The 14,452-nt window shown below is 43.9% G+C and overlaps 1 protein-coding gene across 1 annotated transcript; it reads right to left on the bottom strand.

Moving 5' to 3' along the window:
- Positions 1-663: 663 nt before the first annotated feature.
- On the bottom strand, positions 664-14,370 carry NDUFA8 (NADH:ubiquinone oxidoreductase subunit A8). The gene is made up of 4 exons (XM_032308147.1): positions 14,189-14,370; positions 7,604-7,767; positions 4,363-4,528; positions 664-984 (listed from the first exon to the last, which is right to left on the bottom strand). Exons 1-4 carry the CDS (start codon positions 14,237-14,239, stop codon positions 847-849), a joined length of 519 nt encoding a protein of 172 aa, XP_032164038.1. The 5' UTR covers positions 14,240-14,370; the 3' UTR covers positions 664-846.
- Between the last annotated feature and the right edge of the window lie 82 nt (positions 14,371-14,452).

The following is a 14,452-nucleotide window of genomic DNA, read 5'->3' as shown; positions in this document are numbered from 1 at the left end:
AAAGGGAAAATAAGGACATAATAGTGCTTTGAACCAGAGCTTTATAAATACTTGTGGCTTTAACCTGCCCAGGAGGTAGATAAGCATGTTGCCTTTGGTTTGTCCTCAAATTCAACCTCTCACAAGAGGTTAAGGAACACACCCAAGGTTGGAATTGACACTCAGACCTCCCGACTTCCTGGCTTTGGAGCTGGGAGTTCAGCCTCCACCTCCCTTGTCTATCAGGAAAAACATCTGGGTTATAATGCTTGAGGATGGGATATCAAGGGGAAGTGGTGGAAGTTGGGTTCTTTAAGAAACTTTGAGCAAGACTGCCTAAAACCCAGCCAGGAGGCCCCTCCCATGGCCTGAGTCACAAGGCTCAAACATTTCTTCACTTCTCCTATCCTGGACACTTCCCTCGTATGACCTTCAGGAAAAGCTATTTGTCTGAGATGTTCGATGAGGAGAGAGGTAAGACTTCAAAATGCGTGAACGCAGACAGGTAAGAGGGCCTTTCCCTTACACAATCATCTCCGCCTTGTCGAATGTGGCTCCCCAGCCACACTGGTGAATGCCTACTTAAAGCGAAGAGAGAGAAACAGGCAGGACCACAAGAAGAACAAGCTAAGGGAAGTCATCTTTAAAGGCCAAAAGGTTATATAAAACATAATAAAATACAACTGTTTCCTTTAAAATTTTTAATGGCCAGGAAATGGTATAGAATATCTGCCAAGTCACATAAATTAACTTTTTTGTTAGGTTTGTGATCCCGGAAAGAACACTCTATCAGTCGATGCAAACTGCATGGGAATTTCACCAGTGGTTGTCTGGGCATGTGACTGAGTGTGGGCCATGGAGCCATCTTTACATGGTCCAGAAAAAAACACGGCTGCCATGTTTGGCAGGCTTCAGCTCCCCTTCAGTCTCAGGGCTGGGCTCTGGTCTTGCTCTTGAGTGATAGGGATTCTCCGGTAAAGGTCGATCTGTTTTCACTTTGGTGACCTGTGAAGGGCAAAGAGGACAGAAGCAAGGCTGAGGTCAGGTGGAACAGTCGGAGACCAAGAACGCACTGCCCAGCATTTCCTCTCTGGTCCTGCTGTCCCAACCAACCCTCTTTTTTCAAGCCCCAGAAAACCATATTTAGACTCATTTGACCTTTGAATGGACATTTAAGAAAGCCTTCTCTGGGGCGTTCCATGTGGTAGAAGTTTCAGAAACAGTAGGGAACAAGAAACACACTGTCCTTGAGGGAGCCAGACAAGAAAATCAACTAAGACTTCCTAAACAAATTATCACAACTGAGACAGGAACTAAATGCTGGCACTTAGCACTCAGGATTTAGAGCAAGGACTGTGCACATGTAACCCATGTAACCCATCCTGAAGGCTGGGGGCTAGAGGATTTCAGAGGGGGTAACCTTTAGCGTCATCTTAAAGGATGCCCATGAGCAAAGCAGAAAGATTAGCAGGAGGAAAACATTCCAGGTAACCAGTATGTGTGTACACAGAGAGGCGTATCTTTAGAATGGCAAAGCAAAGGCTGCATGAATAGTGGTGGGAAAAGAGGCACCTCCGCCAAGCGCCCACTGCAAATGACACTGAGCACCTTATTCCATTTCATTCTCAAACTCCCATGAGATCATCTCACAGAGGTTCCCTGTGGCCACCTGCCTAACTGGGAAAACTAGTCCTCAAAGCCAGATCTGCCTACTCCAAAGCTTGTGCTTTTAAATAACATTTTAAATAACATACTACACTGGTTGACAAGGGCCTGACAGTGAAGGGTACCGGATGATGTGCTAAGTGTTTGAATTTGACCCCCGTGGTAACAGGTGCATGGAAGCAGGGAAGCAGTTCAAGCACATGTGCAGGCTGGAAGATACGGAAGCTAGATCAGAGAGGGGCAGGACCAGAACTGGGAGAGCCAAGCCAACAGGCCTGGCAGCTCGCTGGGCCACTACACGATGGCAACAGGAGAGAGACGGAAGGTGGTCACATCCACATCAGCCCTGATGGTCACAAAATCTCTATCAGAAACCCACCGGCAATTGTTCTCACTTTAAAGATGAGGAAACACACAGAGAAATGGAAAGACACGGCCACAGTTATTAACAATGTTGTTCTGTAGTGGTCTGATCTTCAAGCCACTCCCTATGATATGACTGAGGAGTCTTCCCATCTGCACAAATTCAAAAACCATTTACTGTGAATGGAGCTTTCAGGAACACAATAGCACAATTATTACTATAACCACACTGTGAAACATTATCTGTAGTTCACAGGTGAGGACCAGGGAGGCTAACCTGCCCGTGATCAAGATGCACGCTCCATGTCAGAGTTGGAGCAGGGACCCAAGCCTTCTGTCTACAGGTCCAGAGTAGCTGTTTGCTTGCTTTTTTAGAACAGTGGTCTCTTCTCTCCACCACAGAGATCACTAATGGTTCCTTATTGCTTGACAGACTTCCTCCAAACGCCTCCACCTGGCATGTGAAGCTCCTTTCAGGAATGCAAGATATGTATGAAATAAATCTAGCAACATGTTTCTTAAATTTAAAATAATAACACACCCCTTAAAAGGACAGATTATTGTGGCAAGAACAAGAAAACAACTTCCTCATCTGTATCATACTGAAAGAGAAAAGGAGCAGAAGCATGTGGTCAAACTAACTGCTAGGTATACAACCTTGGGCAGCCTACCCAATGCTCAATTTCCCATCTCTCAATGGGGCTACTGGCTGACAGTGCTATTAGGATACTACACAGTCAGGTGCCTGATGCTTTGCAGGTGCTCCGTAAGTTATTGTCACTGTTAGCCTTCCCAGGATGGTGGAATTATGGGGGAGAGAGAGCAACTGGTTAGGAAGGCTGGAAACTTCAAACGACACTGACCTCGAAGCTAAGGGCAGACGAGTGAGTAGAAACTGGCCAGCGGCACAGAGGGGAGAAAGGCAAGCCGGTGGAAGCGGAATGCGGAAGTGAATACAGCTGAAAAGTTAGGCTTTATCCAGCTGGTCATGACGTTTCTAAAAAAAGATTACTGGATTCTGATTTTAAGTAAGACTAAAACTGATAATCCTCTTAAAGAAAAAACTTTTGAAAACAAGACAGTATTTTATAGGTTTTTAAAAACATTAACACAAATGTTCAGGAATCAATATGCTTTCTTAGCAGCATGATTTGTTAATTCTCCTTCGATTAGAGACAGAAATGAGAAAAGGTTGTTTTCATTGGTAAATGTATAGGTCCCACCACCTTCCACCAGAGTTATCCACAATTTAAAGTGATTTGCGCAGGGCAGCAAAAGAAGGTATCTGAAGATAATCAATCTGGACAAAAGCAAAACAAAGTTGCTAAACCACTCATCTACTTATGACACCAAGCTTAAGACCCAACTACCCACAGATACTGTACATAAAGGGAAGGGGACAAGGGCGAACTGTGGACCTATGCACCAGGCGTTAGGCTGGAAGTTCACAAAAGCTCTCGAGCTTAATCCTCACAGAAAACTAGGGATGAGTACTGGTCCTATTTCGGAGATGTGGTAGGACAGGAAACAGCAATTTGCTCAGGATCCCACAGTGACTCAGTAGTACTATCTTCCTCCATTCAAACCTGAGTTTTCCCTGCCGTCCTGCCACCTATCTGTCACAGAGGTAATAGAGGACGATGAGGCTCAAGAAGCAGGAGTAGGTCAGGGGCACCTGGGTGGTGCAGTTGGTTAAATGTCTGACTCTTGATTTCGGCTCAGGTCATGATCTCAGCATCATGAGATCAAACCCTGTGTGAGAATCGTGAGATTCTCTTCTCCCTCTGCTCCACACCCCACCCCCTCTCTCAAAAACAAAACAAAACAAAACAAAACAAAAAAACAAAACAGCAGCAGCAGGGTAAGTCAGATCACACAGGCTCTTGTAAGCTAGAATACTGCAAGCAAGGGCAAGCCCCCAAAAAGTTTTAAAAAGAAAAGTGATATTTATTTTCTATACAGATCATGTGAAGATGTAATGATAGCCTAAATTCTTCAATTTCAGGAGATACAAGGTCTTCTAAAATCTGAACAGGACCACCCTCCCCTCCCCGATATTCGCACAGCCTAAGTTAAGAACTCCTGTTCCAGATGTGGGGACAGTGAGAGGACTCAAAAAATCATCCAGGAAATGCTTACCTATAGGAACTGATGATTTTTTATAAAGGGAGAAGGGGACATGAAGAAAAAAGACACCGAGGTTTCTGATGTTTCATGAGATGGTGGTGTCATGACTGAGATAGGAAATACACCTCAGAGTAGGAAAACATGCTTTTTAAACTACAGGGATACACTTAAAAATCTCAGGTACTGATATATCTGGCCTGTGGAATCCGGCAGGAGGAGACTTTTCACCTTGGACAGCTCTCCCAGGTCAGGCCGCACCCATCCCAGCTTGTCCAGCACACACTCGTCAAACTTGGCCTGCTGTTTGCGGCAGCGACGAAATAGCTGCAGGCCGGAGTAGTCAATGCAGGTCCAATAGTCTGTAAAAGGCTCCGCACAGTGAAGCTTTATCTGCCTGGAAAAGAGGGCTAGGTTAGGGACAGCTCCTTGCAAAATAATGAAAAACAGAAAAGTAGGGAAAAAGCACCTCAAAAGCACAGCCTTGCTTTCTGAAAGGTAGGAGAGCAGATGCTCTTACCTCACTTACAGACAATCTGGAGATCCTCAGATTGAGAACCAGTAAATAGAAAAAGATTTCTGAGGAAGAAGACCTCATTTATTTATGCAGCGAAACTAAATGAGTTGAAATGTGAAGACTGTGGTCTGAGGCACATATATTTTACACAGAACACTCCTCACTTAGGGTCTACGTGTTCTTTCCTTTAGATCCAATTCTAAAGATGATCAGTTTAGCAAACTTGGAAGAGGCAGCATAATCTGAGACAGGCACGCTGACAGAAGGCAGCGGTGACAGACAATGGCAAAGGAAGAGAGAGAATTGTAAAAGACAAATACACAAACCAACAAGCGGAAGATCCTGAGGTCATCAGTGCAGAGGCAAACCACCTTACGCTCCTCACAGTTCAGAGCCCTCGCTCTAGTAATGCACTGAACAGAAACTGATTAATCTGTCATTTAAAAAGTTAAATTACATTTGGTGGTCTCTGTTAAGAAGCAAGGCAGCATGTAATTCATTTAGTGACCACCAAAAATGGTTGAAGAAAAGCTAACTTTTGTGTATAAGAGAGAAGCTTCAATTATTTTGCAAAACTCCCTTCTCTTACCATTCAGCCTTGCTGGTAATCCAATAAATGCCAATTCAAAGAAGAATAAAATACCATTATCTTAAGTAAAAGCCTTACATGAGGCACTGGAAGAAATGCACAGCACTCTCCTTCCCCTAATGGAATCATGACTAGAAAGTGCCAGCTTGCCGTACTCTAAGCATCTAGCTACACTCAACACGGGAATCTTACTTCACACAGCTCAGGAAGAACCTCAGAGATGGGATGGAGGAAATACACAGTGAAAAAGCTGCTTTCCATTCTTGCTGGGTTTCCCTCCTAGGAAGCAACCAATGTACCCAGCTTCTTACATACCTTTCCAGGAATTCTAGTGTAACCTGGGGGTGGCGGGGTGTGCACAGGAAAGAAGGAAGACCAGCAAAGCCATATGGAGCTCTTCTGAACGGCCCCTAGCCTCACTGAACAGGATGCCCACAGTACACAAAACCGCACCCCCCTCCATTGAGAATCAGGCTGGTAGCAGGCTACTATTTCCAATGCCAGTTTTTTAATTCCTCCAGCACGGGACAGCGGAAGAGCTGCTAGCATTACTGGAGTACTCAGTCTCTTCTGGACCCTGCTACCCTGGTACCCACACCCAACTATTACCTCCTAATGCCTACAAAGAGCGACTTCAGCATGGAGGCAGCAACATCTCATGGAGGCAGGTGGGCACCTCGGGAGCTTGTGAAATCCAAACCCTGTCCACTTAAAAGTACTACTTCTAGGCCAAAGCAGAAATTGTTTTCCAAAGTTCTCTTAGAAAACTTTAAAAAGTAAACACGTAAACTAGTTAGCAATCAAACCAATGCAGATTCAAGCAAGAATAAATATCATTTTGCACCTATCAAATACTTAAATAATACACAATGCCAGTAAGGTAGAAAAAGATACAGTGCTGAAGGCAGCATAAAGTGACCCAACTTTTAAGAAAATGACAACTATAGTCCAAGAGCCATAAATAATATTCAAAGCCTTTTTATAGCATAATCTCACTACTGAGAAATTTATGCCACAGAATTAATTAAAAAGAGAAAAAGAGCTACACATAAGTAATCACTGAAGATTTATCTAAAACAATCAAAACCCGGGGGAAAAATGATGTTTAATAACAGGAATTGGTCAGGCAAATTAGGTTTGGTTTACCTGCCGGTGGAATATTATATAGCCATTAAAAAGGATGGTCATAAAGACAATCCAGCAATGGCAAAGAATGCTCCCAACAGTTTCAGGGAAAAATGAATTTTAAGTCATACACTACTATGACTCTAACCACAAAAATATCTTTGCATATGGACAAAGACAGCAGAACCAAGAAAGAAAGAAAGTAGCTATTATGTGAAGGAAATTTGATTTTTCCCTCTCCCGTCATTATAGTGGACATCTGTGGGTTTTGCCTAGCCAGCAGTCAGTCCCCATTCTTCTGTAACATCCTTCTAATTTCCCTTTAGGGAACAATCCCTCCCTATCTCTTAGCAGAGTGGTTTAGCTGAATCTAAGTCTACTCCCCACTTTAGGCCTGACCAAGCACAGCATTTTATCTCCTGACACACACCTGATTCAAAGATATGCATATGAAATCAAGCAGTCAGGCCAATGAGACTCAGTCCCGGGAGCCCTGCTCAACTGGACAACTGCACGGCTGGTCTACATGTACTAGGCAAGCAGCACAGCAGTGTGGAGTGGCTGGTGGCCACTTCTGCTACAGCAAGCAAAGAGTCTCTCTGAAAATGAACCTGACAGAGAAAAACAGAACTAAGAGACTGGGGAGGAGAAACGAGGCAAAAAGATACGAAGTAGTTATGAAATTATGCAAGCCCTTTGATTCCAGCCCTGCCCAATCCCAGTCCTATTCCTGGGCTTTACAGCTACACAAGCCAATTCCTTTCAAGTAGAGTTTCGGTCCCTTTTAAGACAGTCTGTCAAAACATTTCTCTACAATTACAATCTGGATTTTTTTTACTTACAGTATCAAGCATAATGGCCTACTTAAAACCTTGACTCTGTACCCACTTTTCACTCCACAGTAACTGAGTGTTCTGTAGTAACAGCAATCTAGTGAATTCCTGTTAGCAAGCAGTGAGCTGAGTTGGTATTACGTACTTCTACAAATTTTTCCTAACAATCCTATATAAGATAACATAGTATTCTATAATTAGGAAATTAACATTCACAAATATTAAAGAACACACCAAATAATAAAAACAAATAACAAAAATAACTGCATCACTTACTGTAGGCTTTTTGGGTCTATCGGATTTCAAGGTCTTGCATTTCCTACCAAAACTCTTCCTTCACTTAATGTTCACTGGGATACAGACACCTACATGTTTCAGCCCCGCAGCACTGATGTGAAAGACTGTTACCTGAAGAAGTCCAGAGCACACTTGTTGACGAGCTTGCCTTCCTCTAAACACCGCCGGGGGTCTTTTTCTTCCCAGCGGCAGAGCATGAACTCCTTGTTGGGCTTATCACACTGAACTCCATAGTGATGGGCGGCAGCTTTGAGCACCGAAGAACTGACTTTCACCTGGAGAAAGGACAGCGGGAGACAGACCACAGATCTGTGACCAGGTATCACTTCCTCATCTTCACCTCCTGCCGCTCAAAACAGAGGAAATAGGGGCACCTGGGTGGCTCAGTTGGTTAAGTGACTGCCTTCGGTTCAGGTCATGATCCTGGAGTCCCGGGATCGAGTCCCACATCGGGCTTGCTGCTCAGCAGAAGTCTGCTTCTCTCACTGACTTCCTCTTCTCTCATGCTCTCTCTCTGCCTCTCAAATAAATAAATATTTAAAAAAAAAAAAAAAAAAACAGAGGAAATACAGGTAGCACTGGTCTACCTCCACCACGAAAATTAAAGACAGGGGCTCCCATTATAATCTCTTGTGATCTCCGCTGCTTTAGAAATCGCAAGGCTCTTTCACATGCATGATGTTCTATATACCTTCATAGTCATCTCATTAGGTGGACATTACTCTCCCCATTTACGACATAAGCAAACGGCAGCCCTAACAGAACCCTTAGCTCTCTGAAAGCGGAGCTCTGAAGGATGATGGAGGGCCCTACCTCTGGGGAGCCTTGATGAGTCTCCTTTTCAGGAATAAAAGTGATAGAACAGATAAATTTCCCAGAAGACTAAAGAATCACAGAGGACGAGTCTGGAAAGCCTCAGTAAGAGGGCACCTAGTCCGGAAAGCTATTACTAATAATAAAGTACTAAAATTTTTGAATTTTTTACAATTACAGACTATATCCAAGGTAGCCAACCCGTAACTATGTCAGTCTCTCACTTGCATCCCAGGACACTTTCCTGAGAAAGCGTAGTTATAGCTCACTCACAGGGGACTGCACACAGACCAGGGTCCCTCTCACTGCACCCGCAGCAAGGGTCTGCTGGCCAACTTTGTGCACCGCCTTTTCCTGGGCCCCAGCACAACATCTTCATTACTAGAACTTGGAACGTTTGCTGTGTGGGAGGACCACCCTCCTCAGCGTTCCTCCCTTCAAAGTCGCTTCCGTTATTCTTTCCGAAGAACCCCGTTGTCTGATAATTTACACTGGAGCTGCACAAAGTTTAGTCATGTATTATATCAGAGCGAACAAGCATGTTTTCAGTATCGGGTCTCTGTTCAAATTTGATCTCCTCAGAGGATCTTTTTCTACTGACCTCATAAAAGCTATCATCAGTGGTCACCCTGTGTGTGCCCACTAGAATATAAGCTCCAAGAGGGTAGGGATTTTTTTCAACAGAGAGTTGAGACTAAAGATGTCAATTCTCCCTAAATGGAACTATAATTAAATGTCATGTTTACCGTGGCTCACCAAGCACCCAAAATAGTGCCCAGCACAAGTAGCTGGTGAGTGCTCATTGCGTGCCAGGGACGGGGATCCAACACTCACAGAAGAGACAAGACTACATGAATTATGCCTTCTCACCAAAATTAAGTATGTCCCTTCTCTTCTTCAGGTCATTCTTATGCTCTTTGGTTAAAATCAGAGCTTCAGTCATATAGGAACCTTGCACATTTCTTGTTTAATTTCAGAGTATTTTAACATTTTTCATACACTTAATAGGATATTTTTTTCTATTAGATTTTCAAATTCGTTACTGCTTGTTTGTACACTGTTATCTCCTCTCTAGCCAGATCTTTCTGAACTCAGCTCTGATACAAAACAAATGACAATTAAGAGGAAAAACTTCCATTTATAAGTAAAAACTACCACCCTTTCTCTCTGATATTTGAATCTTTTTTTTCCTCCTTTTTCCCTATCTTATTGCTTTGACTAAACAGATGAACAGTGATGGCAATAGGCACTCTTGCCTTTTTCTAGACTTTAAAGCACAGTTTGGTTCAACATCTGTCACTGTTGTCTGGGATACAGTTCTTCGGATAGTCCTCAGAAAGGAAGTTTCCTTCTAATCTGAACTAGCTTTGTTTTACTGTCCTTTCTGGAAAGACTGAAAATTTCAGGGTTTTTTTTTTTTCCATTAATCTGTAAGTATAGAGCACTAACAGATTTTCTAAAACTCTCCCATTATAGATAGAATAAAATCTAGTCTGCCATAGTGTATTACACTGTAAGATATTACTGGATTTGATTTGTAAATATTTACTAAGGATTCTTATGTAAGAATAATGTTATAATTATTTTTATGCTAAAAATTTTATAAATTTGATTTATGCTTTAAAGATTTGTTTGAGAGAGAGAGAGAGAGTGCACATGGAGGGGAGAGGCAGGGAGCGTCTCAAGCAGACTCCCTACTGAGTGCGGAGCCCCACAGGGCTCTATCTCACAACCCTGAGATCATGACCTGAGCTGAAACTGAATCAGATGCTTAACTGAATGTAACACCCAGGTGCCCCTATAATTTTATTTTTTATGAATTTCACATAGCTTAGGTTAAGTTATTAATACAATAAATGGCAAGGAAAGATGAAGAGTAATTCATCTACACACTATAGGAAGAGGAGAACAAAGGACAATGCCTACTAATATTACACTTGCTATAATTATCAAAGCAAAGACAAACTTATGATAAAAGTAAAGTCTGCATGACAACTCTAATAAATTCGTTTAAAAATCTCTAAGATTTTATATTACAGTTTTTTATAGTAAGAGCTTATTTAGGTTATTGAGGGGAATACTCTTGTTTGCTGTATTACCTGTAAAGAGCTGAGAGAATAAAAATCAAGACAGGGGCATATAGGTGGCCTAGTCGATTAGGCACCCAACTCTTGATCTTGGCTCAGGTCATGATCTCAGGATTGTGGGATCGAACCCCATGTCAGGCTCTGCACCAGACGTGGAGCCTGCTTGGCATTCTCTCTTCCTCTCCATCTGCCCCTCCTCTGTGCATACATGCACTCATGCTCCCTCTCTTAAAAAAAAAAAAAGAAAAATCAGGGCACCTGGGTGGCTCAGGTCATGATCTCAGGGCCCTGGGATCGAGCCCCACATCGGGATCTCTGCTCATCAGGGAGACTGCTCCCCCCCACCCCCCGCCTACCTCTCTGCCTACTTGTGGTCTCTCTCTGTGTCAAATAAATAAATAAAATTAAAAAAACAAAAATCAAGATTCAAATTTTTAAAAACTTAATATATTTTGAAAATTAAGTCAGTTATATTTACTTCCTTGACAAATGCCTTAAAGACTTTTCAAATGCCTTCACAGCTATCGTGCCCAAAAAAGTTACTGCATTCTTTGCCTGACTTTCCTACCAATGTAGAGGTCTTTTCCAAAATCCAGGCACACCCATGTTGTTGAGCGTATAAAATACGCTCTGTCACAGGAAAATAAAACACAATAACCACTCACCGAATCTCTTTCCTGGGGAAAGAGATGTGCTCAAGATGACACAGCAGGTCAGTGGCAACTGCAGAACTGGAATTCACAGACCGTGACCTTCAGTCAGTCCTTTCTGTCTTACATTACCTTCACTGAGAGGGCAAAGGACTTTGGATGCCACCATCTCCCCTCACCTGCTTCTTCACGAAGTCTGATGAGTTCCAACAGAAACATCTTTTCACAGCTGCTTACTGTGAATACCCTCTCAAATTCATTCAGCTCCCTTTGTCTCAAAGAACACAGAGTTCCAGCATCTTCCTCATTTACCCTCATGACAGCCCCCCCATACAGCAGGTCTATACAGTCTGCAGGTGTGGAAAGGGAGGCAGAAAAAGTCTTACAATCTACAACCAATCTTCCAGTCCGGCTCTCTTCCTTAAACCATGTCTGCACCTCTTTCTACAGTCTTTATCATGCTGTGCCTTCCATTTTACTTAATTTGTGGAAAATGGGGAATAATTGTCCTTATTTGATAGGACTATTGAGGATTTCAAGGAGTTAACACATATAAAAATATTAAGAACAGTGCCTAGCATATCATAAATATTAGCTATTATTTCTGCTCAAAACTGTCAATGTGTACAAGGAGTTTCCAGCCTAAGCTTCTGAATGCTTCTTCCACAGGGATGTGTTATAACTCCAAAGAAAACAAGGTCCAAAACGTGTTTAATTTGTCTATCAAATCTGCTCCCTCTGGCTTCCTCAGCCCCACTGTCAGGTCACCAATCTGACAGACTCTTCAACCTTTCCTGCCTATGATACCTAAGTCACTGCTGTGTCTGATCACTTCCAGATAAATCTGTTCTTTCATTCTGTGAGCAGTCCCCAATTATGCTGAGGTCATTCATAGCCTCCTCATTATTTCAATAGCCACTAAACTAATCTTGCTTTTCTTTTCCTCTCTTCAATCCATTCTTCACAGAGCTGCCAGAGGGATCTTCCTAAAAGACAATTCTTATCATACTCCATTAAAACAAATTAGCAACAAAGCCCTGGAAGGACTCAGGCTTAACAGCTGAACAAAGCCTAAACTTTTCACAGGGTATTTAAAGCCTCTGGATCCAGCCTTCTCACCCAAGATGCTTCCACAAAGGGACCTGCTGCTGTCTCAGAACACTGAACTCATGGTCCCTAGAACTCACCAGTGGACCCCTGCATTTTCCCATCTCCTTACCTTCGCTCAGATCTAACCCTCGCTTAAAGCCCATTTCTCCATCTCGGCCTATAAATGCTATTCTTCAAATACCTTTAGCCAAGTCTCACATTATGCCCGAGAAGGGCTTTCTCTCTTCCCTTTACAGCCTCAGAGAAGTACAGAGCTAGCTGGAATCATTTCATCTTACAAATAAAATAACTATGTCTGCAAATACTCCAAGTGACTAATCAAGGTAACTGAGCAGTCAGGCCTGGAATTTAGATCCAACTTTAAATCCTGCTCTCTTCTCCTAAACTACGTCTGCTCCTCTTCCATAGCACTTAATCACTTTGTCTTCTATTTTAGTGATTTATGTAATTATCTGTATTTCAATTCAACTGTATAAACACTAACGGCAAATTTATTCCAGATACAGAATATTTGCAGAAGTAGAACCTCGGGTGTTTGCTGAATCAAATTAAAGCTCCCATGAAAAATCCAGCAGTCTCAGGCTAACCCAGCTTCACTGTGGGACAAGAAACCAAAGACTGAACACTGCAGGCCACCACTTAATAAATGTCACTTTACTTAAAAGTCCCTGAACATAGCAAAAAGCCCTTCATCTGTGAAAAACAACAGTTGCCATTCTCACAGGCACCTAAGATGAAGTGAAGTCATGAAAGTAAAACCCTTAACTTCTGGGCTATAACTTCTGGCACATCATTTTTAGTGTTGCCCTCCTTCTCCTTTTATGCAGCCTAGTCTTTCTACTATCCGGGCCTGCCATGACACTCTTCTGCCTTAAAACCTTCCACCTCTCCCCACCACCCTCACTTATAAAATAAGTCTGGCCTTGGAGAAGCTGCTTCCCACTCCTACCAGTCTGAGGTACCTATCTCCAGGCTTAGCAACAACTGAGCTTCCCACAACCCTAGAATCACATCAAAGAGCACCTGTCTCCCAGACACAAAACATCCTGCTAAGCCTTCTCACTCCCTTCAGCTTTTGCCCGTAATACAAGAGTTTAAAAGCATGGGTGTTAAACTCAGACCTGGATTCACAGTCCAGCTCCACCAGGTACTAAACCACATGACCTTGGGCGAATGACTTCTACTCCCAAGGCCTGTTTTCTCACCTCTCACACGAAGAAACCAAGAATACCCTAGATCATAGGCTGCTGGCAGAATGTGATGTATTCATGGATGTAAAGTAATTAAGGGGCATCCTGCCTGACATCTAGACAAGGCGTGACTGTATTTGCAATAATCTGTATATACTGTCTTGTCTTCACTTCATAGCACAAATGCCACTGTACTGTAACTGCCTCTTTATGTCTGTCTCCCCGTTAGATTACAAGCTCTGTGAGGGCAGGGACCATACCTCTTATTCTGGTGTGTATGTATACGGCAATTATTCAATGATATCCTCCTAAATAAACGAGTGCCTTAAGTGTCCTATTCCCAAACACACTCCCAGGGCTGTGAGCAACTCCACTCTCCAGTACCATCTCCTCTTGCTGCTTCCTCTTCCTAGTTCCACTCCAACACGGTAAGGATGAGGCCACCTGGAAGCGACTGTCTCTCTCTCGCTCGGCTGCGAGCACCCGGGGTTGCATACTCCCTTCGCGGAAAGGGTTAAGTATTCCGTGCCATTAAAGTAAGTAAAGTGGCCCTGGCTGGTGCTTAAGAAAAAGTACCACTATTATTCACGTCAATGACAAGCAGATCGTTGGGGGTCAGGGTGGGTTTGGAAAGGAAAGCGCTACAGAGCCACTGCATGATGGGCTTGGGGTGAGGCGATTCCCGGAGGTGAGGAGGAGGCGTCCGGGAAGCGACCTGTGTTTGTGTTGGGGGGGCACTGCATGGGGGAAGCCGGGGCCCATCTAGTGAGACGAAGCAGGCTTGGGCCCAGGCCCGAAAAGCTGCAGCCCTATGCCCCGCTCGCCTGGCTTCCGAACGAGCCTCACCTCCTGCACTTTCAGATCCTCCAGAGTAGGCAGCTCCACTATCCCCGGCATGATGGCGGCAGCCCCAAACCCGAGGAGGCGTCCGCAGCCGCGTCGCCCCCGTCTCCTTGAATTCCCCTTTCGACCGCCAAGGGCCACCTCACGCCTGCGCCTGCGCAGCCGGCCACGCAGGCGCACTGCTCTGCCCAACCGCGAGCTACAGAGCGTGCGCAGTGTCTGGAAGGTCGGCAGGCGCTGGGGGCGGGGCTTTGCTTAGGCCCCGCC

Source organism: Mustela erminea, chromosome 12 (assembly GCF_009829155.1).
Source record: "Mustela erminea isolate mMusErm1 chromosome 12, mMusErm1.Pri, whole genome shotgun sequence".
Classification (NCBI taxonomy): Eukaryota; Metazoa; Chordata; class Mammalia; order Carnivora; family Mustelidae; genus Mustela; species Mustela erminea.
The sequence above is the reverse complement of the archived record's forward strand: the minus strand, read 5'-3'. Positions and strand labels throughout refer to the sequence as shown.